Source organism: Colius striatus, chromosome 4 (assembly GCF_028858725.1).
Source record: "Colius striatus isolate bColStr4 chromosome 4, bColStr4.1.hap1, whole genome shotgun sequence".
Classification (NCBI taxonomy): domain Eukaryota; kingdom Metazoa; phylum Chordata; class Aves; order Coliiformes; family Coliidae; genus Colius; species Colius striatus.
This window is the reverse complement of record NC_084762.1, coordinates 22,467,316-22,494,731: the sequence shown is the minus strand read 5'-3', so window position 1 is coordinate 22,494,731 and position 27,416 is coordinate 22,467,316. Positions and strand designations below refer to the sequence as shown.

The 27,416-nt window shown below is 36.8% G+C and overlaps 1 protein-coding gene across 1 annotated transcript in view; it reads right to left on the bottom strand.

The window, feature by feature from the left end:
* Window positions 1-27,416, bottom strand: part of SEMA5A (semaphorin 5A) — a 320,602-nt gene that overhangs the window by 97,273 nt on the left and 195,913 nt on the right. Inside the window, exons 10-11 of the mRNA XM_061995060.1 lie at window positions 26,985-27,120; window positions 23,615-23,819 (exon numbers count right to left, since the gene is read on the bottom strand). Coding sequence (XP_061851044.1) covers window positions 23,615-23,819; window positions 26,985-27,120 — 341 coding nt within the window. The remainder of the gene's footprint in view (window positions 1-23,614; window positions 23,820-26,984; window positions 27,121-27,416) is intronic.

Below are 27,416 nucleotides of genomic sequence, written 5' to 3'. Positions count from 1 at the left end.
CACCACAAACCAGAGTCAGTGATGAGATTTCTGATTCACTCATATAAAGTTTAAAAATAATTTAGAAATATCAAAGAACATTTGTTCTGAACACAACGGACTATAGGTAGCTGTCTGACCAAAACTGCATTATGCAATCTCCCACATGCTAGCAATGGTAAATATGAAAGATCCAACACTGCAAACACAAATTGAGATAGCTCTTATCCATGTGAAGTCTTGACAGATTGCAACATCTTTCATGAGTCAGCAAAAATTGCAAGACAAGGTTTGGGATGCCCAGTTCTGAAGACCAGTAAATAGTATTTTTGCCTTCACTAGCACAAGGCCAAAGGCTTGGTGAGCAGCTGATAGTGCAGGGTCTCAGCATGGGTCTGGCCTTGCCTTGGGAAGAGCTAGTTTTAGTCATGGCAGCAATTCCTTTGTGGGCATGTGCCTTGGCCTCCCTGCATTGGTTTCGCTCTGGGAGTGCCCTGGACAGGGGGCTGGCACCCCTATGTAGGCACTGTGGGAAAACGGCACCTCTGGGGTAACAGGGATAGACTAGGGCAGTATGCAATTCTCAAACTTTGCCTGGGTGAGAAAGAGCAAGTAAGCAACTTAAAAAAAATACAAAAAAGTAGCCTCAAGCAGACTACAAATCTGAAGAGGAGGATGAGAACCCAAGATGTTAATTGCTGTTAAAATCTCCCTGTTCCCGAGGAAGACTGATGAGTCAATCTCCAAGACCTGGAGAAGTCAACATAAGAAAGACATGGAGCAAGTCCAGAGGAGAGTGAGAAAGATGATCAGAGGACTGGAGCACCCATCCTATGAAGACAGGATGGGAGAACTGGGGTTGTTCTGACTGGGAAAAAGAAGGCTCTAGGGAGGTTTTATGGCAGCCTTCCAGTACCTAAAGGGGGCTGACAAGAAACCTGGAGTGACTTTTTACAAGGGAATGTAGTGGTAGGATAACTAGTAACCGCTTTAAACTGAAAGAAGGGAGATTTAGTTAGATACAAGGAAGAAATTGTTTACCGTGAGGGTGGTTAAACACTGGAACAGATTGCTCGGAGAAATTGTGCATGTCCCATACCTGGAAGTGTTGAAAGCTAGGTTAAATTTGGGCTTTGAGAAACTTGGTCTAGTGGAAGGTGTTTTTGCCTGGGGGGGTGGGGTGTGGTGTGGTGTGGTGTGGTTGGAACTAGACCATCTTTAAGGTTCCTTCCAATCCAAACCTTTAAATGATTCTGTGAAGTACAGGAAGGAGGAGGACAACAATAAATAACAAGGGGGAGTGAGTTCAAAGTTTCTTTATAAGATTTTAACTGTGCTACTAACAAAATTTTAATAATTAGATAGTATGAACTTAATTTTCTTAGACAGTCAAAACTATATGAACTATTGTAGTGGGTCTGGGATGGTAGTGATTTTCCACAGCAGCTCTTGCAGTGCTGTGCTTACTGTTGGTATCAATATTATGACTACTGCTCACACAGCATCAGGGCTGTCCCTCCAGCATTCCTTCCCCCACCTTCACCAATAGCTGTGGGTAGGCATGATCTTGGGAGGGACCACAGCCAGAACAGTTGACCCAGGCTGACCAAGTTGATATCCCATACCATGTGACGTCAGCTCAGTAATATAAACTGGGGGAGAGGAACAGGAAGAGGGGGGCAAGATTCATTTTTGGCCTTCCAAAAACAACCGTTACGCCTACCGAAGCCCTGCTTCTTGGAAGAGGGCCGGACATCGCTGCTGATGGGAAGTAGAGAGTAACAGCTTTATCTGCTTTTGCTTCGCTTCCTGCATGCGCAGCTTTACTGCTTCTTTATTAAACTGCTTTTATCTCAACCCACGAGATTCTCATTTTCTCCCCTTCCCTGGCTTGCTGAAGATGTGGGTGATAAAGCGGTGTGGTGGACACCTGGCATCCAGCCAAACGACCACGACTATGAATGCTTATCTCAGTTTAAGAAGTGTAGTCCCTCTGCCCATAATAAGATTTTGAGTGTAATAGATCATGTCGGCATGTTAAAGTCTTCTGACTGACCTCTCAATTCTTAATATAACTACATCATATAACTGTTGACATTTTTCTTATTTCTTGGTACAAATCAGCTTGTCAGGATTTCCTCTATGCAAGAGTATTTCTTAGAAAAAAACGTTCCTTAAATGCCAATGTTATTTTTCATTAAAATTCAACCTTTTTGATGTGAAAAAAACTCTACTTTGTCTATATTTTTTTTCCAAACCACTCAAAAATGCTTTACCAAGAGTCAAATTTGCCTCATGACTCAGTAATAACCAGCTCAACTAACAGCATAACAACTACTGTTTCCACTGGTGACTGATACGAGCAAGATTTGAAGTCAAAATATGGTCTGAGAGCTGTCCAGAAAAAAAATCCATAATTGATGTCTGTTATATTAGTCACCAAGTGAAAAAAAGAGAATATTCTGGGGCATAAACTTGGAAAAATGGACTCACAGGAAATAAAAAAGAAGCAGTGACATCATTTCACACGAATGAGTTGGTATCACTCTATAGATGGTTTACTAAAACTCTGTATCACTTGTCTAACTGGTAGCCAACAGATTCAATATTCTCCTACTTTGAGAACTGCTGCACTAATGCCTTCTTCAGGATAGCTGTCATTGCTCTTTTTTTTTTCCTGTCTTATCTTAGTATACAGTCTCTAATCCCCCTATTTCCTTTTGCTTTCTTTCAGCATCTTCCAAATAATTGCTTTCCAATTTGTTGTCAAAGAGGATCATCGCTCAGACAGAAATATTGAAAGTCATAAATGACTGGACTTTAAGTGAAGAAGCAGTGCCAGGGATCCCACAGATTATTGAAGAAACACTACCCTTCATAGCAGCAATGTCGGTCATATGCAAGTTCAGTAAAAAGGAATAAAACATTATCTGAGATCTACCTCTGCCTCAGTAGACTCTCCTGCTTCTTGCCTTCTATAACCTATCTTCTCTACTCTAAATTAGTTTTGCCTATGATTTTGCACGGATCACCTGGGAGCCCAGACTAGGGTGAGGATCTTGTTTTATTCTGCAACTTTCAGATACAGGTTTAATTGGAGACTATGGCAAAGGTCTGAGGCTACCAATCTCAAAATATACTGGCATGTAATACTGGCTATATCAGGCTTCCTTATAGCAGAAAATCATAGCCATTGCACCAGTGCTTTCAAAAGCCAGGTGCTTTGCTCCAGAGTTTCCAGTTCTTATACAATATGTGCAACCTTATGCATGTAGTTCTGTAAAGACTGCAGTTTTCTCTAAAGAACTTGTAAAAAGCCTTATCCTCAAAAGTGTTATCTGTTCAGCCATTTTCACATCACAGTTGGAAAGCAAAAGAAAGAGAAAAGTAGGGAAAGAAATGAGGCTGAAATATGGCTCTGGGGCATGGAGGTTTTCAGACCTGTCAAAATCTTTCAAGTGAATATTTACTTTATAATCAAATCAAGGAATAGCTAGGAACAGTAAACACATTTTTTCCTAACGTGTGTAACTTTATTGCCATGGACACAGGGAAAGTTCCAGTTTCATCACAAATGTCAAGGCTGAATCCAATAGCTATTTAAGAACTTGAATGAATGGCACCTTTGTATCCTGAGTGTAAGCAAGACATGCTGGAATAGATCCAGACACCTAACAGCCTTGGTTAATGATGATTGATTACATACAGGTTTAGTAAAAGATAATAACATTGGCCAGAATGAGTAAATACTGTGTTTATTAACTTTTACTGCAATACTTTTAAATGAACCATTTTAAATGAATACTTTTTAAATGCAAAACCAGCAACTGTATATTAGAAATCTAATCACTGTAAATGAAGATGAAAGGAAAATTCTAGCTGAAATATTACCACAAAATGTGTAGGAGACTATGAAGGATTTAATGAAAACTAGTGATGGAGTTGTAAAGAACAAACTTGGAGGCAACAGAGACTGTAACAAACACAATGGTAATGGGACAGAATCAAAGCAAAGTTTAAGATGTAAATGGTATAAAGCAAAGCCAGCAGATGCAATGAACTAGTCAGCCTGCAATTTCTTGAGTTTTGTAACAGAAATAAAGGTGCTCAAGCACTAGCAACTTCTTGCTATGAATATGAGCTATAATGTTTAGAAATATTGCTGCATTCTTAAGAAAAATATCTAAAAAAAAAATCCAAAATAAGATAGCACTGAAGTAAGTTCATTTCTCTTTTTTAAAAGAGGGAAAAAGTCTCTACCCATTTCTTTTTGGGAGGGGAATACTTTCAGTCTCAACTCTTGCTATATTTGATAGTGAAATAAAACCTAATTTAATCTTAATTTTATCATGGTTTAGCATAGTACCTTGGAAAGAGTATTGGCCTCCAGAAAGCAACTGAACCAGTACCAAAACACAGAACCCAAGTCAACATTTTTCAGAGAAGCCTCCAGTATCATCTTTCAGTAATGTTGCAGAAAAAGACATTGTGCCTCTTAAACTACATGAGTTGCAAGCAAGAAACTTGTAATAGTCTCAAATATATCCTCAGTCCAGTTGTATGCCCATGTTTGTAACTTTACGAGTATTTCTATACTTGCTGAGCACAATAAGGTGCCTTTATAGATCTGAAAATCTCCTCACATATACCAACAAAAGTCAATGAATAGCCAAGTAGACTGCAAATTATAAACTAAGAACAGTCAATGTAAATAAGGGCCTATTTTGCAATTTTTTCCCCACAAAATACTGTTTAGAAAAGTAAGATCAAAGAATGTAGTCAGTATGGAGGAAAGGGGCAGTCAATCTAAGTCAAAAAATGAAAGCTAAAACCATACACAGAACTGGTACTGACATTTGTAACTGAACTTGAATAAGATACTAGCTATGCAAGAAATACACTAGTGTATGTATATTATAAAATGTGAAAACAAATTCCCTTAACACCCTTAACACTTTGTCAACATAATAATCAGATTTTCTTGTTTCAAGAAAAGTTTAAAATTAATAGATGTATATTTGGGACAATATATTTTAAAGTATAGTCAAAATGGATACAAATTGCATATATTTTCAAGTCTAACATGAAATAGGCTTTGGAAAATTATATTCGTCAACTATTTTTTTTCCATTATACATTGATTTTGTATGTTATTTCTTGTATTATTTTCAGCATTCAGACAGTATTAAGGCTGTTCAAAGTAAATAAATAAATCTGTTAATGTTGAATTTCTTGTAAATATTATCCATATGTGTACAGAAACAGTTTATAATAATCATATAATGTTCGTACTAATCAAAAACTACAGAAACAGAAAAACAAAGGGTATTAGGGTTATCTTCAAGGCAGAAGTCTTTCAGAAAAATAAACTGAAATACCAAGCATAAAATTGATGTACAGAAAAGGTAATAGTACAAAACCAAAGAAAACGCAAGTTGACTGATAAACATCTTAGCAATCTATGTAACATAAAAAAGATGCATATGGTCCACTGTATATGAGAAGATTTAAAACCTGTTCTTTTTTTCTCTTCCTCAAAATAACTTTAAAATTAGCTAAATCATCAGCAGAATATGGATAATTAAAGTCTTTGCTATAATCTCTTTCCCCATATGGAGGTGGGGTACAATTTGGTTTAAAGAAAGGGCATACTTATAAGATAATATAACCATCCTAACTTAATTTTTCTTTTACCTCCAGCTTTCCGAAACACATGTTTATACTTAACTTACAGGAATAGGTTTTTGCTCACACTAAAGGACAAGTGAAAGACTGAGCTTCAAACCTTCTGCTTTAAAATTAAAAATAATTCATGGGTAAATATAGTATCTCTACAATTATACAGAAAACAAAAATAAGAGTTTTATTCTAAAATTCCTATCTTAACTTACAGAGTTTTACTTCAAATATTTTAATATTTTAACATGTATATTATTAATTCTTTGGGAAAAAACTGAACTTCAAAAATGATTATGGAATTCTGATACTTTATCAAGGCAGAAATTTAAATTTTTATTTTCAGAGCTGTTTTACATGAGTGCGGTTTGTTTCTCCAGTTGAAATAAACCCACTGCTTGAACAACCTGGTCACTATGCTAGTGAATCTAGGTTTTTTAATTTACTTTTATTATATTTCTTTGTGTAATGAAATGTATATGTGATCTTTCTACAAGTCTCAGTCAAAAATGGAGGTAAAATATCTGAACATGTTCTGTTTTGCAGGTTTGATAGAGAATAACTGATAAGTGTAAAACGACTTTTAACAATAAATTCTGATTGCCTTGCTCTTACAGCAATCCAAATATGAAGCACATTTGTCAGATTAAAAAGGCAAATATGTAGCTACAAAACAAAATCTAACAAATACTATGTCTCAAAACACTAAAAGAATTTTGTTGTGTTTCCCCAAGAAATGTAATTTTTTCCGTCTTGTTATGTGAATAGTTATTTTTAAATGCTAAATAGGCTAAATGAAATGTTGCTTTCCCTTTGTGCCAACACTTATAGGAAACAGAAAAGCTTAAGCTCTGCCTTATTCAAGTATATTAGTTTTCCTTACTCCGTTGTAGGACATTGTTGGAGAAAAAGGTATGCAAGCAATCTGGAAAGCTCATATATCATTGCTCATGGACATTCAATTAAATTGCAGTACATTTAATTAGCTGAAGCAACAGTAATACATGATGGAAATTTGGTACTTAAAAGCCAGTATTAATACCTCTGAAAATCTGGAACAAAAATAAACACTGTTTTCTATCACCTGCAGAAAATGCGCACAAGCCACCAGGAGGTGAGCCTGCCCTAACTGTAGTTTTTTATAGTTACAAGATTGCAGATTGACTGGAAAACTACATAATCTACCAAGTGACCTGTATTTTTATCTGAATCATTACAGTATACCAATGTGCTTCAAGACACTGGACTTTAGAAATTGAGATGTTAGTCTTTAAAAAAAAAGGTTTAAAAAAAAAAGGGACTTGAGAAGTCTTGTGGCTTGTTCATGGGAGACCTTAGCACAAAATAGTGAATATGTTTGGTCTCAGAGTTTTGGCTCCTTGTGAAGTAAATACAAAACCAGGTCCTTTCTAGTTCTAGGTGTATTCTAGAAAGAAAAAAAGGGGTGGGATGGGTTTCTTTTGGTTGATTTTGGTTTACTTGTACGATCCCAGATTTTAAACTAAATAATTCTCTCTCCTTGCCAAATTTCAAAGGGCTTCGGATTTCAGAGGTTGTGTATGTCTTTCTACTATTGCTAGAGACTAAAAATAATCTAAAAATCCTTGGCCATGTAAGAGCTCAGACTTTCACATCTTAAAAGCTTTTAGGAAAGTCCAGGCACAAACACAGTCCTTGCTGGTCTGCTGGTACACTCAGTAGAAAAACAAAAGTTAACAAAAATGAGCAAGGAAGCAGAAATACCCAAATTTAAGAAAAAGCAATTTCCTAAACTAATCAAAGTTTCCTGATTCCTGTCATACTATACACAGTTCATAGCATTCCTACAACTAGACATTTAGTTTTCTGTTGTTTTGACAATTAGAAAGAAAGAGTGCTAAATTGTTGCATACATAATTTTGATATCTTTTCCTGAAAGCCACTTTTAAATTACATGCAGTTATATCACTCAGTGGTTAGTGTATTAATGATCTGTCTCTTGTTTTGAAGAGAGTTTTGGAAGAACTAGCAGAAAAATGTAGAAAAATTGTACATTAAAATATTCTTCTCTGGGTAAGACCCCTAGTATTTCTGCAATCTGGTTTGGTTTGGGTTTACAATTCTTGGACGTGACAAGAGCAGTTTTGAAAGAGTCTATGAAAAGCAAGCACTCACAATAATTTAGATTTACCTTCTTTATCTTTGGCTCTGACTCTTTCTTAGTCCCTCTTTCCTATTCCATTTCAAGTAAATATTATTGTGCTTCCTTACAGTACTGGAAATTAATTTGAATTAAAGCAGAAATGAGATACACTGTTGATAATGCCTGTCAAAAAGGAGGTATGATGGGCCATTAAAGGTCCCCAGGCTTTTATGCAGGAGATAATTTGACTCATTTGCTGACTATTAAGAATCTGGAAGCTGCACTTTTAACCACAATATATTTGCATACCTTCTGAAATTATCAACCAGCTTTGTAATGCCTTAGTGGCTATTCCAATAGAAATTCAGATGTACCTCTGCAACTAGAGGAGTTTCCATTGGCTGTATGTCAAAATATAGTATGTATTTCTTTTATAGAAAAAGTATTTATGGACTATCTTTTCTACATAGGAATTAGCACTATTGATTTGAAGAGTCTTTTGAATGAAAAAGTGCTCATCTATATACTAGTTATTCCAAAATAAGGAACTTTCTTCAAATAAAGCCATGTGCTTCGTAGACACAGAAGGAACACAGAAACAAATGACACTGTCCAACAATTATTGAAGCTTAGACCCAATCCTGCCCCCCCCCCCCCCCGCCTTCCCCAACTTGTTTCCATTTTCAAATACAATTCTTCTGGAACTTATCTATTAATGGAAATAGGGGCAATTACCATTTCAATCTTTTCTTTACTGTTTTCCAGATAAAAGTTTTTAAATACAGTGCATTTTTACAACATTTTTATCCCCAGTAGATTTAATTCCCATGTATTACAATGTCTCAAAAGCATCAAGGACATATTACATTTTTAGTTGAATCAGCAAAGGCTTCTTCCAGTAATTACCATGCACATAGTTAAAAAGCTGTTTAATACAGAAAACATTAACTGCTCCTTAAAGTATGACAGATTGTAAATTGGTACAATTCGTATTTCCACTTGCAGTGTCTGCTATGAATCAAAAATACATTATGTTTTAGAAAATTCAGCAATTTGTGTACCATTGCCCAGCAGCTACTTCCTGACAGGATTTAAAGCCATCTCCAGTCAGATTTGGTCAAAAATCTTTGAAATAAACAGAGAGTTCAAGTTCTAAGGGGAAATTCAGATTTATTTGTGACTAAAAGGCAACTAAGCAGTTAAACTAAAGTGGCATGCCTTTTTTGAAAGACTGTCTTCAAGCTTGAACGTGCTATCTCCTAAAACTGAAATATCTCTTTTTTTTCCTGCTTTCTGCATGGTCTTTTCTAGAAGTTTAAGCAAAACCCCATGCTTAATTAGATATCAGCCTATTTGCTTCACAAAGAAAGAATATCAAACCAAATAATCCCCTTTCCTCAACCTTTTGTTGAGGCAAATTTTACCTTCCCTAAGTCTGAAACAGATGTTTCTTCCTGCCTGGTAAAAGAAACAAGGTAATTTCACCAATCTCAAAATGTATGTATTTTTTCATGAATCATGCTTACTATTCATGCCTTTATTTACTACTTATCCATTTTCAATCTCATAATAGATTTGCAGCTTGCCAACGATGTGAATGAGAGAGAGAGATAAAATCCTTTTTTCTTTTTTCTGAGTTGGAGGAACTAAAAATATCCATAACAATTGATGTACCCCACTAACTCATAAGTAACATATATCTTTAACCTTTAAGCAAAAGCTATAGCAGCTGTAGTTCCTTAACAGGCTATAGTCAATAAAACTCATTTATTAACAGTTCAGTCCATGGTCCATTACTTTTATTTATACAACATAAAACATTAGTTATTTTAAGAATGTTATGAAGTGATATATTTTCATGATTTTTATTTGTAAGTTCATTAAATTAGTTTTCAATTATAGAAGTTTTAATAAAGAAATTACTCTTATGGATCAGTTTAGAGTCTTGTGAGATCTCCAAAATTGAACTCATATCTGGGTTCAATTGCTAGCTTTCTCTCACTTAAGACTCCACAGTGAAACTGGTATTCAGAGCAGTAAAGGGGAAAAAAAAAAAAAAAACAAAAAACCCAAACTTGAAACTACACTTGTAAAACTGTTTTTTTGTATCTGTAACAATATTTTTATATATATACTTTAACAGGTACCTTTTCCTATTGAAGGTTTAAAACTTCTTTTGTTATGTTGTTTTCTTACCCACTGACTTGATTTGCTGACAAACTCAAAACCAGGGACAGGCAGTTTTTTTAGTCCCCCTTGATGTATGGGAGAGTGGAACTAAAGACAGAAAGGTCTGAGCTGCAGCCAAGAAAAATCATGAAGTCTTCAGGAGTTGTGTTAACATACAAGAATGGGGAAGAGTATCAAAGGGCTGGGGACAGGGAGGAGAAAGATGCACAATATACTGAGCCTGTGAAAAAATGGCTTACTCTCAGCAGCTGCTTATGTGATTTTGTGCCCTGAAAGCAATAGGTGCCTTCCATGTCCTTAGAGAATTTCAGGAGCACTTCTTAGAAAAATATTTTAATATCCCTTGCAGCAGAGGGCAAGGCATCATTTCTGTAGCTGAATTCTCTATCTACTTGGCTAGTGAGCTGCTGTGCTCCTTCATGTTGGCCAGATGAACTGCGAGCTCTGCATGCAGATTAAAACACTACCAGCGAGTGGATTTGGGAAGACTCCTCCCCATCCACAGCAGCCCTTTTTTTTTCTCCTGGATCAAGCATTCAACAAGGATGTAGGTGAGGTGATGTTGGACTTTGAAGCCTCTACGTAACCCATGAGTTGCTACCATCTGGATTGCTGACCTTTGTCTCTCGTGTGGCTGTGCTCATTGTAGACAATAATGCCATGGAATTGTATTACATTTAGTCAAGGCACAGCTACTTGATCATACCAAATACCATCACTGACATCCCCCTCGGAAAGTGGTATTAAAATGTGAAAATTTGAACATATAACAATGTATCTTTACCTAGAATCCCAACAGATATTTTTCGAAGTCTCAAATATTTTAGTTCATTGGATATGAATTTTTCTTTTAAATTGACATGTGTTAACAATTATATAAGGATTGCTTTGGGCTGTATTTAAGGTTGTACTTGAAGTGAGACATCTAGTTTATACTTACAGATATAGATAAAGACAAATTAGGCTGCAGCTCAGTCACAAGTGTATGAAAAGGGTGTGACGGTCAACATGCTATTACTCTCAAACATGAATATGAAACTCTGAGGCAAAGAAGACAGAAGAATTCTAATGATTCTGGATGGGAAATGTTACACCTGTGAAGTGATATGTAATTTCAATATCCTAGATTTTGAAAAGAAAAGGAAAGAAAACTATAAGGTTGCTGCTCAGTAAGAAAATTCACAATGAAACAAACAAAAAGTAATTTCCCAGAAGCTTCTTCTGAGGAAGAGAAAGTATTCACATTTTGGAGAGACTTGCTAAAATATTTAATCAGTAGATAGGACTAGACTTCTAAACACCTCTAAACAAATGTGTAGCCTGTAACTAAAGCAGTAGAAAATAAACACGAATATTAATCACCGGATGAAAAGGTTCTTATGATTTAAGGCTTGTTGTCTGACACAGAGCCACAGTGAAGAATGCCACACTGTACACAAAGGATAAAACTACTATCAAATACAGACCCTGGATCTCTGCCAGTCTCCCAAAGTTGAGATGTATTAACTCTGATTGGATCTGACTGGACAGTGAATGCTTGCTATTCCTATTATTTTTTATTGCCTTAATTCTTGCCACCACTATAATAAATATCTTGTACTCCCTAACACATGCTATGAATATAATAGTGTTTTCCCACAGAATAAATTTTCCAGTGCCCAGATCAAAGAAGCACTTACATGCACAAGTGGAGAAAGTTACTCAGCTACCTATTATAAACCTTGCCTGATTTCTAACTGAGCCATATTATGGCTGTTTTCATTGCAAGTGTCAGAAAGACAGCTGACTACTGTATGGATCCAGAAGCATCATAACCTTGGCTGACTAGAATGTTTTAGGGACTATCCTGTAGTCAAACTTATTTGCAGTTCACACAGTATGTGCTCCTATGCCTCAAATAAGTCAAATCCATTTCATATATCTATTTCAAATCCAGTATGATGTGCATGGAACTTCATCAACAATTTCAGCATAAAGCACAAGTTTTTTAGATATGAACCTAAAAATCCCTAACCAGAAAATGTTCACCTCACTATTCAATGATATTAAAGCAGTAATACTGTAATATGTAATATATATGATTGTACTACAATATTTTTTTATAATAGTCTAAGAGTTAGGTCATCTGGCAATAATCAGGCACTCTCAAACAGCTTATTATTTAAAAATCAGCTCTTAACCCTTAGTCAAGTGATCTAACTACTATGTTGGTTGTGGTAATGCCTATTTCTCCTGAAGGTGTGCAGTTGTAGAACTGAATTTCCAAGATCCTTAGGATAAGAAAGAAGAGTAAAAATAAAGAAAAAATAGAACAATGAATCTGTAGACAAGTAAATCTCTGCTCCAAATCGTATGACACTTACTCAGTGACTTGATACAGTGAAATGCACACTTTTTTTTTTTTTTGTGAGTCTGCCTGTAGGTTACACAATCCTTCACAGAAAAGTCACAGTACTCTGAATAACATATCTTCACATTTTCATGATCCTTACAAGTCAGAGAAAAAAGCAAAAAAGGCATTTTATTGAGAATCTCTTTTGCTTATGAAGATTTGACATGTTCTACGACTGGAAATGTGTAAACACAATGGGAAAAGAAAAATCCACAAATAATATTGGAGAAAACTTACACTGATTACTGGTGGCACTGCTTGTATTTGCTTAGTTCCAAACATTTGGATTTATGGAGGTTTATTGAGAAAAATGCTGCAGAATGAAGAATTTCACAGATGTCAAAAAAACCAGGAGTCCAGTAGAAAATTGATAGAATCATAGAATGGTAGGGTTGGAAGGGATCTTAGGAATCACATATTACAACCCCCCTGCAGAAGCAGTTTCACCTAGATCACGTTACACAGGAAAGTGTCCAGGCGGGTCTTGAAGACCTGCAAGGAATGAGATTCCACCCCTTTGGGCAGCCTGTGCCACTGCTCCCTCACCCTCACTGTAAAATAGGTTTTTCGTATATTTAAATGGAACTTTTTGTGTTCCAGCTTTATCTCATTACCCCTTGTCCTGTTGCTAGCTACTATAGAAAAAAGGGATGTCCCAACCACCTGACATCCACCTTTTAGATATTTGTAAATGTTAATAAGATCTCCCCTCAGTCTCCTCTTCTCCAGACTAAACAGCCCCAGTTCCTGCAGCTTTTCGTCATATGAAAGATGTTCCAGTCCCCTGATCATCTTGGTGGCCCTGCACTGGACTCTCTCCAGAAGTTCCCTGTCCCTCTTGAGCTGAGGAGCCCAGAACTGGACACAGGACTCCAGATAAGGCCTCACCAGGGCAGAGTAGAGGGAGAGAAGAACCTCCTTTGACCTGACGGACACACTCTTCTTGATGCATCCCAGGATGCCATTGGCCTTCTTGGCCATGAGGGCACATTGCTAGCTCATGTTTAGTTTATTATCAATCAGGACTTCCAGGTATCTCTCTGCAGAGCTGCTCTTCAGAAGCTCTTCTCCAGCCTGTACTGGTGCATGGAGTTGTTCCTTCTCAGATGCAGGACTCTGCACTTGTCCTTGTTGAACCTCATGAGGTTCCTCTCTGCCCAACTCTCAAGCCACTTCAGGTCCTGCTGAACGGCAGCACAGCCTTCTGGGCAATCAACCAGTCCTCCCAGTTTGGTGTCATCAGCGAACTTGCTGAGGGTACACTCTGTCCCCTCATCCAGGTCATTGATGAAGATGTTGAACAAGACTGGTCCCAGAACCCATCCCTGTGGAACTCCACTGGCCACAGGCCTCCAACTCGATTCTGTACTATAGATCACAGTGCTCTAGGCTCTGTCATTCAGCCAGCTCTTGATCCACCTCACTGTCCACTCATCCAAGCCAAACTGTCTGAGCTTTCTGATGAGGACGTTAAGGGAGACAGTGTCAAAAGCCTTACTGAAGTCAAGGTAGATGACATCTGCTGCTCTTCCCTCATCTAGCCAGCCAGTTATGCCCTCATAGAAGGATATCAGGTTGGTCAAACAGGATTTCCCCTTGGTGAATCCATGTTGACTCCCCCTGATAACCATCTTTTCCTTCATATGTTTAGTGATGACATTCAGGATGAGTTGTTCCATCACCTTTCCAGGGACGGAGGTGAGGCTGACCAGCCTGTAGTTTCCCAGGTCATCCTTCTTGCCCTTTTTGAAGACTGGCGTGACACTGGCCTTTCTCCAGTCCTCAGGCACCTCGCCCATTCTCCACGATTGTTCAAAAATGATGGAGAGCAGCTTAGCAATCACATCAGCTAGCTCCCTCAGAACTTTTGTATGCATCCCATTAGGACCCACTGACTTATGAGTCTTAGGCTTGGCCAACAAGTCTTTAACCTCTTCCTCTTCCTCTTGCTGTCCTCTTGCTGTCCAGGCCACCTTACTATCCTTGCTGGACTCAGCTTCCCAAGGGTCAGCCTTGACTGTAAAGACTGCAAAGAAGGTATTCAGTATTTCAGCCTTCTCTGCAACCTCAGTCACCAGGGCACCCTCTGTGTTCAGCAGTGGGCCCACATTCCCCCTCATCTTCCTTTGTTGCCAATGTACTTGAAAAGTGCCTTACTACTGTCCTTAACTTTCCTGGCTAAATTTAATTGTAGAAGGGCTTTAGCCTTCCTAGTTGCACCCCTGCATGCCCTGGCAATGTTCCTATACTCTTCCCAAGAAGTCAGTCTGTGTTTCCACCTCTCATAGATGGCTGCTTTCTGCCTGAGTTGTCCCAGCAGATCCTTGCTCATCCATGGAGGCCTCCTGCCTCCTTTTCCTCCTTTCTTGCATGTTGGGACACACTGATCCTGGGCTTGGAGGAAGTGGTGCTTGAAGACCGACCAACTCTCTTGGGCACTTCTACCTTCTCGGATCTTATCTCATGAGATCCCTCCAAGCAAGTCTTTGAAGAGGCCAAAGTGACATTCACGTGAAATCCACAGTGACGGTCCTGCTTTTTGTCCTGATTCTTCCACACATGATCTTGAACTTTACCATCTCATGATTGCTGCAGCCAAGGTTGCCTCCAATCTTCACATCCCCAACCATAGCCTCTTTGTTTGTTAGCACTAGGTCCAGCAGCACATCCCTCCTTGTTGGTTCTTCAGTCACCTGTGACACGAAGTTGTTGTCAACAATCTGTAGGAACCTCCTGGACTGTGTGCGCTTGGCTGAGTGGCTTTCCCAGCAAGTATCAGGGTAATTGAAATCCCTCATGAGGATCAGGGATTGTGATTGTGAGGCAGCTCTCAGCTGTTCAAAGAAGGCCTCATCCACTTCCTCCTCCTGATCAGGTGGCCTGTAACAAACTCCTACAAGAGCATCACCTACATTACCCTGCCCCTAATTTTCACTCACAAGCACTGAACCTGCCACTCATTCCTACCCAGGCACAGTTCAGTACACATTAATTGCTCCCTCACATAGAGAGCAACTCCACCTCCACCTTGTCAGCCTGTCTTTCCTAAACAATACATAGCCCTCCATGTCTCTGCTCCAGTCATGGCAGATGTCTCACCATGTCTCTGTGACCAGCATCGGCACCCACATCTCCAGTTCCTCCTGCTTATTCCCCAGCTGCGTGCATTGGTGTAGAGGCAGCGCAGGGGCTTTTTCAAACACGGTGGTTTCCCTGGACGGATGCAGAAGGATTCTCCCTGGTTTGGCTCTCCCTCAGGGTGGTCAGCCTTTTGCATTGCAGTATGGTGTACGGCTGAGGGGCACTTATCATGTCCTGCCCTGTTTCCCTGCTGGAGAGGATAGCTTGTTCTATGTTGCTTCTCTGCTCACCCCTCAAGTCCTTTAGTTTAAATCCCTCTTAATCAAGCTGGTTAGTCTATCCCCAAATATTCCAGTGCCCTTATGGGAGAGATGTCCTATCAAGTTATAATCGCCAAAGAAAGATTTGTTGTTGTAAAATCCAAAAACGTCCTGCACCAGCGTCTTAGTCAGGAGTTAACTTGACTGATAAAAATTCTGCTTAATGATTGCTTTCCTGACAGCTTGCACAGCATATCACAGATAGAATGTTATGTGACCCAACATTTTGAGGTTTTTTTTTTTTTTAGAGTCAAAGATGAGTTATATATATGGTTTGAACACTTTTCCCCCCATGATTAACCATTCCACTTTCTTCTTTTGTTGGCAAAGTTTTATTGAGTCACTCTCATACATGTCCACCTTAAATGAAAGGCTTTTTAAAAGGCTTTGACGAATATTCTAAAGATGTTCACAATACTTATCAATATGTCAAGTTGCCTAATCCTTATGAAAAGTTGTGATACAGCCATGTCTCTTCAGAGGGAAGGCTTCCTCACCACATCTCTTAGAAAGTGTTTTGAGCACCATTTACTCACAAAAGAGTTACACAGTTGGTCAAACTTCACCCTGAGATTAAGCTAATTCCAATAGTTGTTTTCAAAATTAGGACTAAGCCTGTTAACAGTCACTGCATGCTACCATGTGCAAAACAAGAGATTTGTATGTAGGCTCTGATGGTATTGCATACGTTAGCTTTAAAGACAACAGGACAGCTCTGAATACAATGTAAGACACTTCTTTCACTTGCAGCTTCATATGCTGTGCATTGGAAATATCTAATAACAAATGTAGGAGTTATCAAATCTAGTTTCCCTACCAGAGGGAAGAGGTGACAGTTCTCAAAAACCTGGAAAAGAAGAAGGAAAGACTCTTTGGCCATCCTGGGTTTATGAAGTAGTCAAATAGGATTTGAAAGCATCACTGTGATAAAGAGGAGCTGATCTTTTTTTAATGGAAGTTTGAGACTTTGTCTCCAGCTCTTCACAATCTTTCCCTCCCTAGCCCACGCACTAGTCTCGCTCCCATACAAACTGAGCCAGTTGTTCTTCAGCCAGTAGCTGCTTCTTGCAGCAATTACAACTTCCAGTAGTGGCACAAAAGTGTACACATAGTATGTTCTTTGGACATTCATTTATAGTCTTTATCCAATAGAGCTGCTCAATTATAAAGACATAATGGCGATTTGTGAACAGACAAAAAAGGCTTCTCCTACTTCAATTTGTCTCATGAGAGAACAGAATATAAAAGTCATCCACTTGTAGAGGCAATTCATGAACATCCTATCTAAAATATGAGCAAACTATGTGTGCAAATATCAGCATCAAAATGAAAACGTATCATCAAAATAATGACCTATCACAAATAAGTGGTGGGTAATTTGTGAACCAAATAAAGGACTAAAGTTCTCATATATAAATAGCTGTCAATAAATAATTTAATCAGTTCTAGTTAGAGCCATATATTTATTAAGAAACTTCTTTAGCACTCTCCAACTGTAGCTGGCAGAATAATTAATCTCTACACACAGTGAGAAAGCCAAGGTAAATCAGTACTACTGGACATTTTAAATGCTGTGTTTCATTCTCTATTGTCCTATAATATCAGTTATAACTGTGTAGCCTGGACTTTAGACAGGACTATTCCTGTCTGGTAACATTGTAAAGCCAATTTGCCCAGTATAGATGACACAATACACAAGGCAGTGGAAAATGAACATTTTTGTGTTTAAATCATGTTGTAAAACAGCTGTCTATCTTTGTCTTTAAAGACATTGCACACAGAAAATAACACCAGTATTCTTGCAGGAATAAATAGCAAGCATTTGTAGTAATATTAGCATAAAATCCAGACTGAACATTAGACTCTTGAGGACAAAACCATGCAATCTTTTCAATCTTCTTTTAAGCTTCAAAGCAAAATGTTTCCTGGAAAGATTAAAAATATTTTAGAAAGTATTCATTCAACTAAGGTTTTCCTTTATCAGAGGTAGTGGTCACAGCAAAGAGATCAGAGAATAAGGATATTAATGTTCCAGATCATAATGTTGCCATTAGGATTGGTGCTTTCCTACATATGTGTGTTTTAGACATAGAGTAATTTATGACTGCTGTCACTCCTTCAAGCCTCTTAAAACAACACTGCAGAAGGCCAGAAGGATAAACAGTTACAGGGAAGTAATTTTACAGTCCTTGCAAGAGTGCTTTACAAACTGTGTTAAAGCACACTATACCTTTGTGAATAAAGGCATAAGAAACAAAGCCATGTTTTCTGCCACAACAGAAGAGAGATAGATTTAAAAGGTGACAACTGTCTGGCATAGTTTATGTGTCCCCTTATCCCTCTACACTCTGATCGACTCCAGATTTATTATCACATAATCATCACTTATATACTTTTTGCAAATGCGTATACGTGCTACAATTCATGACAGTTAATACTAAGGATCACGCGCTATGTATGCATAAGGCCTAAAAGTTTCAGTTTTGTAACAACTTAGACACCAACCTCCTTGTGTTAAAACACCATCTGTATTGTACTTAAAACATCAACCTTATTGTGCTTAAAATATCACTCCATCTATTTGGCCTTCAGTTAGTTTTCTCTCACACTAGACTATGGTTATGCTTACCTTACATTTTATTTAACTTTATGCTACATATATTGCACGTACATGCGATCACACAATGCTTAATTGAAGGCTCTATCCTGTCTTGTTATTTTAACCTTGTCTGTGTTACAGTGTACGGTTTTGGTTTCCTCCCTGCTCAAGCTTGCTGTCACATAGGCATACTTTTCTTTTCTTTTTCTGCTGCCGAAGATCTTTGTCTAACTCCAGTGTTCATTATAGCCCAGGCCCCAACACTTTCCAACAACCTCAAGACACTTGAGATAATACAGTCAGAAGTAGTATCAAATTGGAAAAAAAAAAGCAGTCTAAGTTTTCTTGCTCTCTTTACCATCTATGAATGCATATAACCATATATTTTTTTATAATTTTAAAGTTGGTAACTTGACACACACTACATATATTTTGCACATTAAACTGTGGAAGTTGAATACCTTGATCAGAAACTGTATTCTGCCAGGAAGATGACAATATGTCATCTGAGATTATTTTTTTTAGAAAAAAAACATGCACACCTTTTTTTTTCTTTTTCCTGTTAAGACCTTGCATTGTCACATAGAAAAAGCATGCTCTACTGATTACAAAAACAAAAAAACCCAGAACTGTGATAAAAAATACAGAGGAATCAAATTGTGCACTCCTTTGCATCAATTTAATCTCATCTACCAAAATAAACAGAAGAAATACAGACTGTTTTGATAACATTTCCAAAGTGAGTTTCACGCATACTTCCAAATCTGTTCATGAGGTTGAGACTATTTAATATATAATGTACAGTACTAGGGCATTGAGAGAAACGTCTTACATTTGTGGACAGTTACTACCCCTTATCACTCTTCTAAAGGCAAATGTGCATTTTGAAAAAATATCGTTTGAAATTTCTTTGTGAAACCTCTCCACTTCATAATTATTGTTGTATGTGTTTCATCAGAATTATTTAATTATTATTCTCTTCATTGCTACCTGAAATGTTGAGGTCTTAAGAGAGAAGAAAAACATTTTCTAGAACTTCTTGGAAAGTAAAGTTCAAAACCTATTCTAACATCCTCCAATCACCTTTAAGCCTCAGATAAACATGACTTTATGGCTTAAAAATTCAGGTTTAGTTCAGCAAACAACCCACTCTTTAGAGACATGCAATATAGCCAACAACATTTTTCTTCAAGTTTCATGCCCTCTTTGTAAGTGAACCACAGCTAAACTTCATCAGTGCTAAACTATTAATACAAATAATCCTGGGATTGATAAAAATTCAAAGATCCACCACTGTGCATATACCGTTTCTACTCAGGATACAGAGGAGATATATTCTATTCATGGGACTAAAGACCAGAGAAAACATTGGAGTTCTCACACCAAGTAATTTTTAAAATAGAGCTTTAAAGTTTCTTTTCAGACAGTGCAAATATTACTTTTTCTGAACTTCCAAGGAACAGTAATCAGAAACTTTTCAGAATACTCTCAAACTAGGCACCATATCTAAAATTTTCTCCTTCACTCTACTAAATCAGTAGATTTTGCAACAATCTTGTAAAATAAGGGCTATTTGCTCTTGTTGCAGCATCCTGTTTTCTAAAAAAACACATTGAAAATGTCTCGATAAGGTCAAAGTTTTTAATCATGGGACATCTAGGCACTTAAATTGAAATTGAGGAAAAAAAATGGAAGAGAGGAAAAAAGAGGCAAAAGGGAGGGAAACAAAACTATGACATACATAGTACTATCTTCATTTTTTTTTCTAATGAAGAAGTAAAGCTATTTAAACGTGAAAATCTGAGAGAATATTGGGTTGTTCTTTATCTTGCTGTACTTTGAACTTATTACTATAGATGACTTTTAGTTCACAACTTCCATGAATGCTTTTCCTGACTTTCCTTCCTGAACCACTGAAAATTGTTTAAAGGATTTCTGTCTGCCTAAACCCTGCAGCACTGTGTTAATTCTAAGCAACACAAAATGTGCAGGAATTGATATATCCCTTCATTCTCTGTTAGAAGTCAATGCAGTGGAAGATTAAGATGTGTTTCCAAAGTATTAAAGTATATTTTTTATATCAGTAGTAGCTGCTAAATCTCAGCACATCAGAATCTCCTAGCAGAAGGATGACTTCGCAAAGGTTTAGGAAATGAAGACTGTTGATACAGCAGATTAATGCATTTGTTTATTTGCTCCCAATCTCTTTTCAAGTAATATTACATGTATTTAAGGTTTAACGAATTTAGATGACACTGTTATGCTGTCATGGATATTATCTGTAATATTTCTATTGTGACAAGGAGGGTTGAGAGTTAGGGGAATTGTAGGGAGGAGAGAGGGGAGAATTTTCTCTGAACTGCCACTGGTCTGCTTCAAAGAATGGTATTTTTTCTTTTAGTAATACAGACAGCAGAGCATTAATTTTTATTCAGTCCAATCTACATGTCTGCCTTTCCATTGAGTCTCTACAGAGTACATCTCATACAACATGGGTTGGATCCATCCTCCTTTACATCACTGCCACTTCTTAAACTATAGATGAACACACTTTTGTTTTGTCAGTAGAAAGTACAATGACATCTATTATCACAGTGTTGAGTAAAAATGTAATTTAGCCCAGGAACTGAATGCAGACCAGCTTCTTGTTTCCCACGTCATTCCTTTGGCTTCTTTTTAAGATCGTGCATTTTAGCAAAAAAATTAACTCCAAATTTAATTTGCCATGATTTTTAACAATGCAAGTAAATTAATTTTTAAAAAGATACAATGATGCCAAACTTTCCCGGTCTGGTAGTAACTATAACCCCACTCTTCAACCTCTCCCAAACATACACTTGGTTTCCAGTCTTAAGAGCTTGGGGTAGGGTAGATGATATTGTATGCAGGAATAAGGTTGGACACTAGAAGAATTAAAAACTATTAAACTTGGTCTGCTTTCAAAATTATTATTGATTTTCAAAGTTAAGGCCACTGTCACTTAGTTTCTGTTGTTATAGAAGCAGTGGCATTTTCTCAGTAATCTTTTACCATGTGTAGTTTAGGATGTGAACTCTTAGTTAATTGCTCCTTGGCTTCTACACAAGCAAGAATTGGACTATGGAGAACTAAGGTCATTACCGATATCATGAAACAAAAATTATGACTTGCTCCCAAAAGAAGATAAAACACTGTCTTTCTCCTCAAATCATAAGATTTTAAGTAAATTACACTGTGTAATTTGATATAGCTCAGGATTTTTAAGATATGCTTATGTATTGTAGGTATATTATTTATATACGAAGATGTGTGGTGAAATTACCAAAAAGACAACTTTCCAGAAAAATGGACATTAACATTTTTGCAAAATAAAACTTAGTACATCCGCTCAATTGGGAGGGAGGAGACAAAAGGAATGTTAAAAGAATCCACTGTGATTCAGTTAAAGAAAGTTGTCAAGATCACAATAATGTTACCTGTTTTTTTTTATCATATGGTTTATCATACTTATAAAACATACACCATCCAGTTAGATAAAAAGTGTGTGCTGCTCTGACTGAAGAGCCAGCTGAGGTAGTATCCTATTGCCATGAATGATCAAAACCAGAGGTAAAGAGAAAAATGAAAGTAGAAGACAAGCATAGATCATAAGGCGTATAGGAACAGTATCTTTTTAGCAGAAAGAAAAGTACATAAAAAGAACCTAGGATCTTTATTGAGCACAACTTATTGATGAACCATGAAAATGAAAGTTTTAGATCCTTGCTTACTGAATCAAACATAACAGGTAACACAGTAAGGGAACCTGGAAACTGAAGACAATCAGAATTATGACAAATGATATAATTCTCAGTGTTGCTGTTATAATGTAAATATCTCACAGAGTATTGATAGGCTCTCCATATAAAATCACTTCAGCACGTTACTGTAATTCAGTTTCTGTCAGGAGATCTCTATGATAGAAACATCATGACTTCACTAAATTGTAATGTTTTAGCACCAGTGGGCTGTTTTAAGATTGGTCAAATCCGAGCATAGCTTTAACAAATTAAAAGCTTTTATATTACTGCCTGTCTTTCAAGTAGCACAACGAGAAAGCTAAAGGGATAATATGTGAAGAAATATTATCTCACTCAAATGCACCAAAGTACTGTAAAATTTTTGCAGTCTGAAAAGAAGTAACCTTCTCTGAAAAATGGTATCATGCTTTCAAGGGAGACTTAAATGATGTATCGAACAACAATGCCTATTTTTCTTGAGCTCTTGATAAATGACAAGCTATAGAATATACAATTTTAATGAGTAAATAATTTTAGTAATTAAAGGACTGATCCAGTTTTAACTAAATCAATGACAATTTACTCCATTTATTGTAAAATTAAGTAAATGTGATTAGGATTGTTTTTCCTCTTGTTGATCAACAGAGTCTTTCCCTAAATTTACTGTATGTGATGCCTACTCATTGTGAGAGGAACTATGCACATTAAGAAGCCATTGACTTGATAAGCTACTGATTTGCATAGAACTATTTGAGAACTACTCTAAGTTTTATGCCATGAGGCATGTTCCTCATTTTACGCCTTAAGACAGCTTGGTATTTCAGTCTCAGCTGGAGATATCCTTGTTCTGCAAAAAGAGTTCTCTGACTCTCGTTATTTTGAAGAAGCTTCAAATTTTGAACCAAGAAAGTAATATTTCTAAACAAGGAAATTTTGGGTGGAGAATTATTTTTATTTCATTGATAAGCTCACATATAATTGGGCAAATAGTAAGGCTGCATGTAAAACTGCATGAGTGACTTAACATCAGATGAAAATGAAAGCTAATAAAGTATTTGTGAGCAGAGAAGTCAGAAATAACAACAGTAGCATTTGTATTTGCTATTTGTAAAGTTACTTCCATCTCAGAGGATCCAAAACTATCTTCTCTTGGGTGATATTATACCCTAAACTTCATAAAAATATAAAAGACAGAGAAATTTCTTAAGTCCTGTTTGTAGCATTTTCAACTGTTCGCTCCCTCAAAGCTACATATCCTCAAAGAAGAATAGGAAACAGACACCAAAACTTGGTTTCACAATATAATATAAACAAAGACATTGCAAACTGCAAAATTCATCTCCTCAGAAGGTAAAGGTAATGCTGCCAAAGAAGAAAAACCGTTGTTCAAGGTGTGCTATACATATTTAATGTATATTTCATAACTGATTCACAGAACGTTAAAACTCACAGACCTCATAAACATTTTCAGTTATCACAACAATGCAGAGTTCATACCTGTGGCAAGATAGACAATATGGAAAAGCATGTCCTTGCCCTGCACAACATCCACAACCACATGGGAAAATCGGCTGTTGTCTTCCATGAAGTAAGGAATTGGAATAACTGGTTGAATGACTTCATGCATTAAGAAGAATTTTTGAGCATCTTGAAGATTTCTCTCAGTCAGATTTACATACAAACCCTGGTCCATGGTGCCACACTGTAAACACAGAAAGTAACATATATAACTATATACATCAACGACAACAGATTCTCTGGTTTACAGCACAAGAAAATAAAAATGAAGTGTACATCTTGTAATGACACTATGGAATTCCACTTCCAGATCTCATTTTGGTGCTGACCAGACTGTCTACACAGTGACTGAGGCAGCTCTGCTTTCCTGAGACAGTACTCTGGAGGCTCCCTAATTCTAAACAATATGGAAGGGCACCAGACTGAGAACAAGTGGGCCATAGCAATACTTTACTATATCCTATGTTCACAGGTCAGGAGGGAGAAAAACTACCATCCAACAAACTAAAAAATTTTCTGACTAGATTTGACTGTATTTTACACAGATACAGTGCTAGAGACATTATGAATTTCAAAGATAAGAATGGACACTGCAGACTTGTAACTCTATCCATGGCAAAGGCATTTTTGCTTTGGAACTGACTGTATTTTGTATCTGAAAACTGTATTCTTTCCTTGCAGATCAGCATTCAATAATTGCAGGCACGAATTTAAACCACAAAGAAAGCAAAATAAGTGCCAGTAATTTTAGTGACTTTGTGTTTAAGTCTTCAACTAACTGAGGCCACAAAAGAGAAAGGTGCTTAGTATATGTGAATATATAAACAGATACAAGTTTACTCATGCATAATTGCATCAGAGAAGAAAAACAGCACTTCACATTGATCAACTATGTTATACTTTTTCATTCTATTCTACTATGTCATAAATTATGCCATGAATTACAGCCTGAACAAAATAATAGAGTGCAAACCCCTACCAGTTATTTTTCATTATTGCAATGTTTTCAATATGAAATTAAGTGAGCATTCCAAATCCATAAACGTTAAGGAAAACTCAAATAAATAACTTCAATATAAGAGATCATATGATGAAGAAAAAAAGACTGTTAAGCAACTGGCAGAAAACAATTACTTGCTCTGAGAGCACCCTGTGTCAGGCCAGGGGCAAAAATAAACCATGCCAAAGAAGAATTTCTCTGAATTTATCAAGTGGGAAAAAGTCCAGCACTCATAATTCAATGAAATACACTCATAGTTCAATGAAATACATATGGTACTTGGCCATATGATTGAAATTGTCTGGTGCAAGAGATAAGGAGCAAACTCTGGAGAAAAAGTATTCCTCAAAACTGGGACTTCAATAATATCTGAAGCATCTGATCTGGAAAATATTTCACTAATATAACCCAATCTTGGAACCACAATGTCTGATGAAACTCTCACAATCTAGCAGTAGTCTTCCTTCAAATTGTATACTTCTGTTATTGATGAGTAGGTAAATACTCTGAGGGTAAATCTTCTCAGATTATGCAAACAGAACTTCTGATATTTTGTCATAAGAATTTTACAAAAAAAAAAAAAAAGTCCTTTCTGGGAAGGAAACTTGTGACTCAGCCAATGAATATATCCTTTCTATGGTAAGTATGTAGTCTAAGCACCATCAAGTCACAAAAAAGAGTTACATCTGGCTCTGAATATTAGATTAGCTTCTGGTATACATGACTACTGTAGTTATAGAGCCAAGAATTCAACAGAAAGTTCAATGGAATGTAAGATGGCACTTGTAAAAGAAGTTCGATATCACTGATGATCCGTAGATATCAGTTAATGTCAATTGGCTTCAACACTGTGTTGTAAAAAAGACTGTTACCTCTTTTTAACACTATGCTGTCCTGGAAAGTTGTTGCTCAGTAACATACAATACAACCATTGCCACTGTTCTTGTAAACTAGACAAGTACCAGACATAATAAAATCAGCCAGACTATCTAAGCAAGCAATTTCTTCAACATCTCAGTCCTGACTGATATTTACAGATGAGTGCCAATGGTACAGTAGAGACTTAAAATTTATTTTGTACAGCCATGAGGCTGTCATGTTTGTTTGTATCTACCATTCTGTATAGGTGGTCTCACAATAACTATCAACACGTTAATACCAGATCTGTACGGAAAGGTTAATTACTTTTATCAGACTTGCTCACCTAGTCTGAAAGGAGATAAGACTTTTACATACAAGTCTTTCTTCAGGCTTTCTTCTTCAAAAATTTAGCCTCACTTGATACTCTTACTCTCACTATTTTGAGAATACAAATACTTCTACAATATGTAAAAAGTGTATAGAAATACAGCTCACTTCTGCAATATACTTTACTTAAATAGTGCCTTGTCATGTGGGGCTAATGCCAAATATACTACTTGGGAAAGGTAATGTGGCTCTGGTCTGTAATTCAGAGCAAATTGTGTGTCTTATTTTCCTGACTTATAAGGAAGACTGGTACAGGAGCAGCATTGAATTTCTGAATTGCACTGAGATTAAGGGAAGAAGAAAGGTGAAAAAAGGTGAATACACTTAAGTATTTTGGTGAAAAGCTATTGTTGTTAATCACTAAATTAATGGTGTTTTCCCTTTTACTTCCCTTGCTAGAATCAAACTCACAAAAATTGTCCCACAAGGAGTGGTGACTATAGAAAAGAACAAAACAATGCATATGTATTTACCTGAAATACCCTTTTTGTTTTGTAGAAAGTTCCACTGAGTGACCTACCTTGGACTAATTAGTTGTCAGCCAACTTCAGATTATTACATTCACTGAGGCTGACAAGCTGAAAAGATGAGCACACCACATCACAAACTCTGTAGTGGATCACTTTGTACAGTAAATTATATAAAGTCCTGACCACTCCTGTTTTATCTTCCTTTCTCCCCTGCCCCTTTCTTTTTTTCTGCCAGATGATGTTCCCTTTTCAAGTTCTAATAGTACAAATACAATGTAAAAGAGAACAGCAGTTTTATCATACTTCAGCCAGGAATTAATGTTATCTTGACGGATAACTATAATATTCCATTTTGAGAGAATCACAGAATCACAGAATTGTTGGAATTGGAAAAGAATTAGAGTCAAGGTTTTTCTCCTACGCTTCAACACGCATCTGCTTTTCAAAATAATATTTTTGAAGGATGAAATTATGTATGTTTAAACAAGGGGATCTCTTAAACCTTTTTGTTGGTTTATTTTTAAGATCTTAGGCTATAATATACTGCAAAACTGGACTTAGCAACTATGAACCATGCAGTCCTTGGAAAAAAATTCATGTAAACTGTTGTCCTTCTCCCATATATCTGTACCTGAAAATTAGGGTTAGGATTGGGATAAGGAAGCCAGGCAGACCGAGAGTTTTCCTGGTATTTGAAGGGTCCGTTAAAGGCCTGAGTTATGGCACTCAGGTTGAAAACACAAACTGCTGAGGCTGCTATGCTGTTCCTGCAAAAGAAATATAAACATTAACCTAAGTAACAAAATTAAGAAGTCGATTTATTGAAAAATAAATGAGGCAATAACTCTCAAATTCTTCAAGTAATTAACAAAGCAGATATGATCATGTATTAGGGACACTTTTAGTTACAAAGTTCAGTATGAGATTATTCTTAGCGCTCATTAACAATTCTTTTATACAACCAACAGCATGACAGAAGTAATGATTTTCGATGCCTGGTACATCTCTAGACTCTGTGGGACCCTTGGGTAAGATAATTCTATAATAATCCTCCCATCTTTTC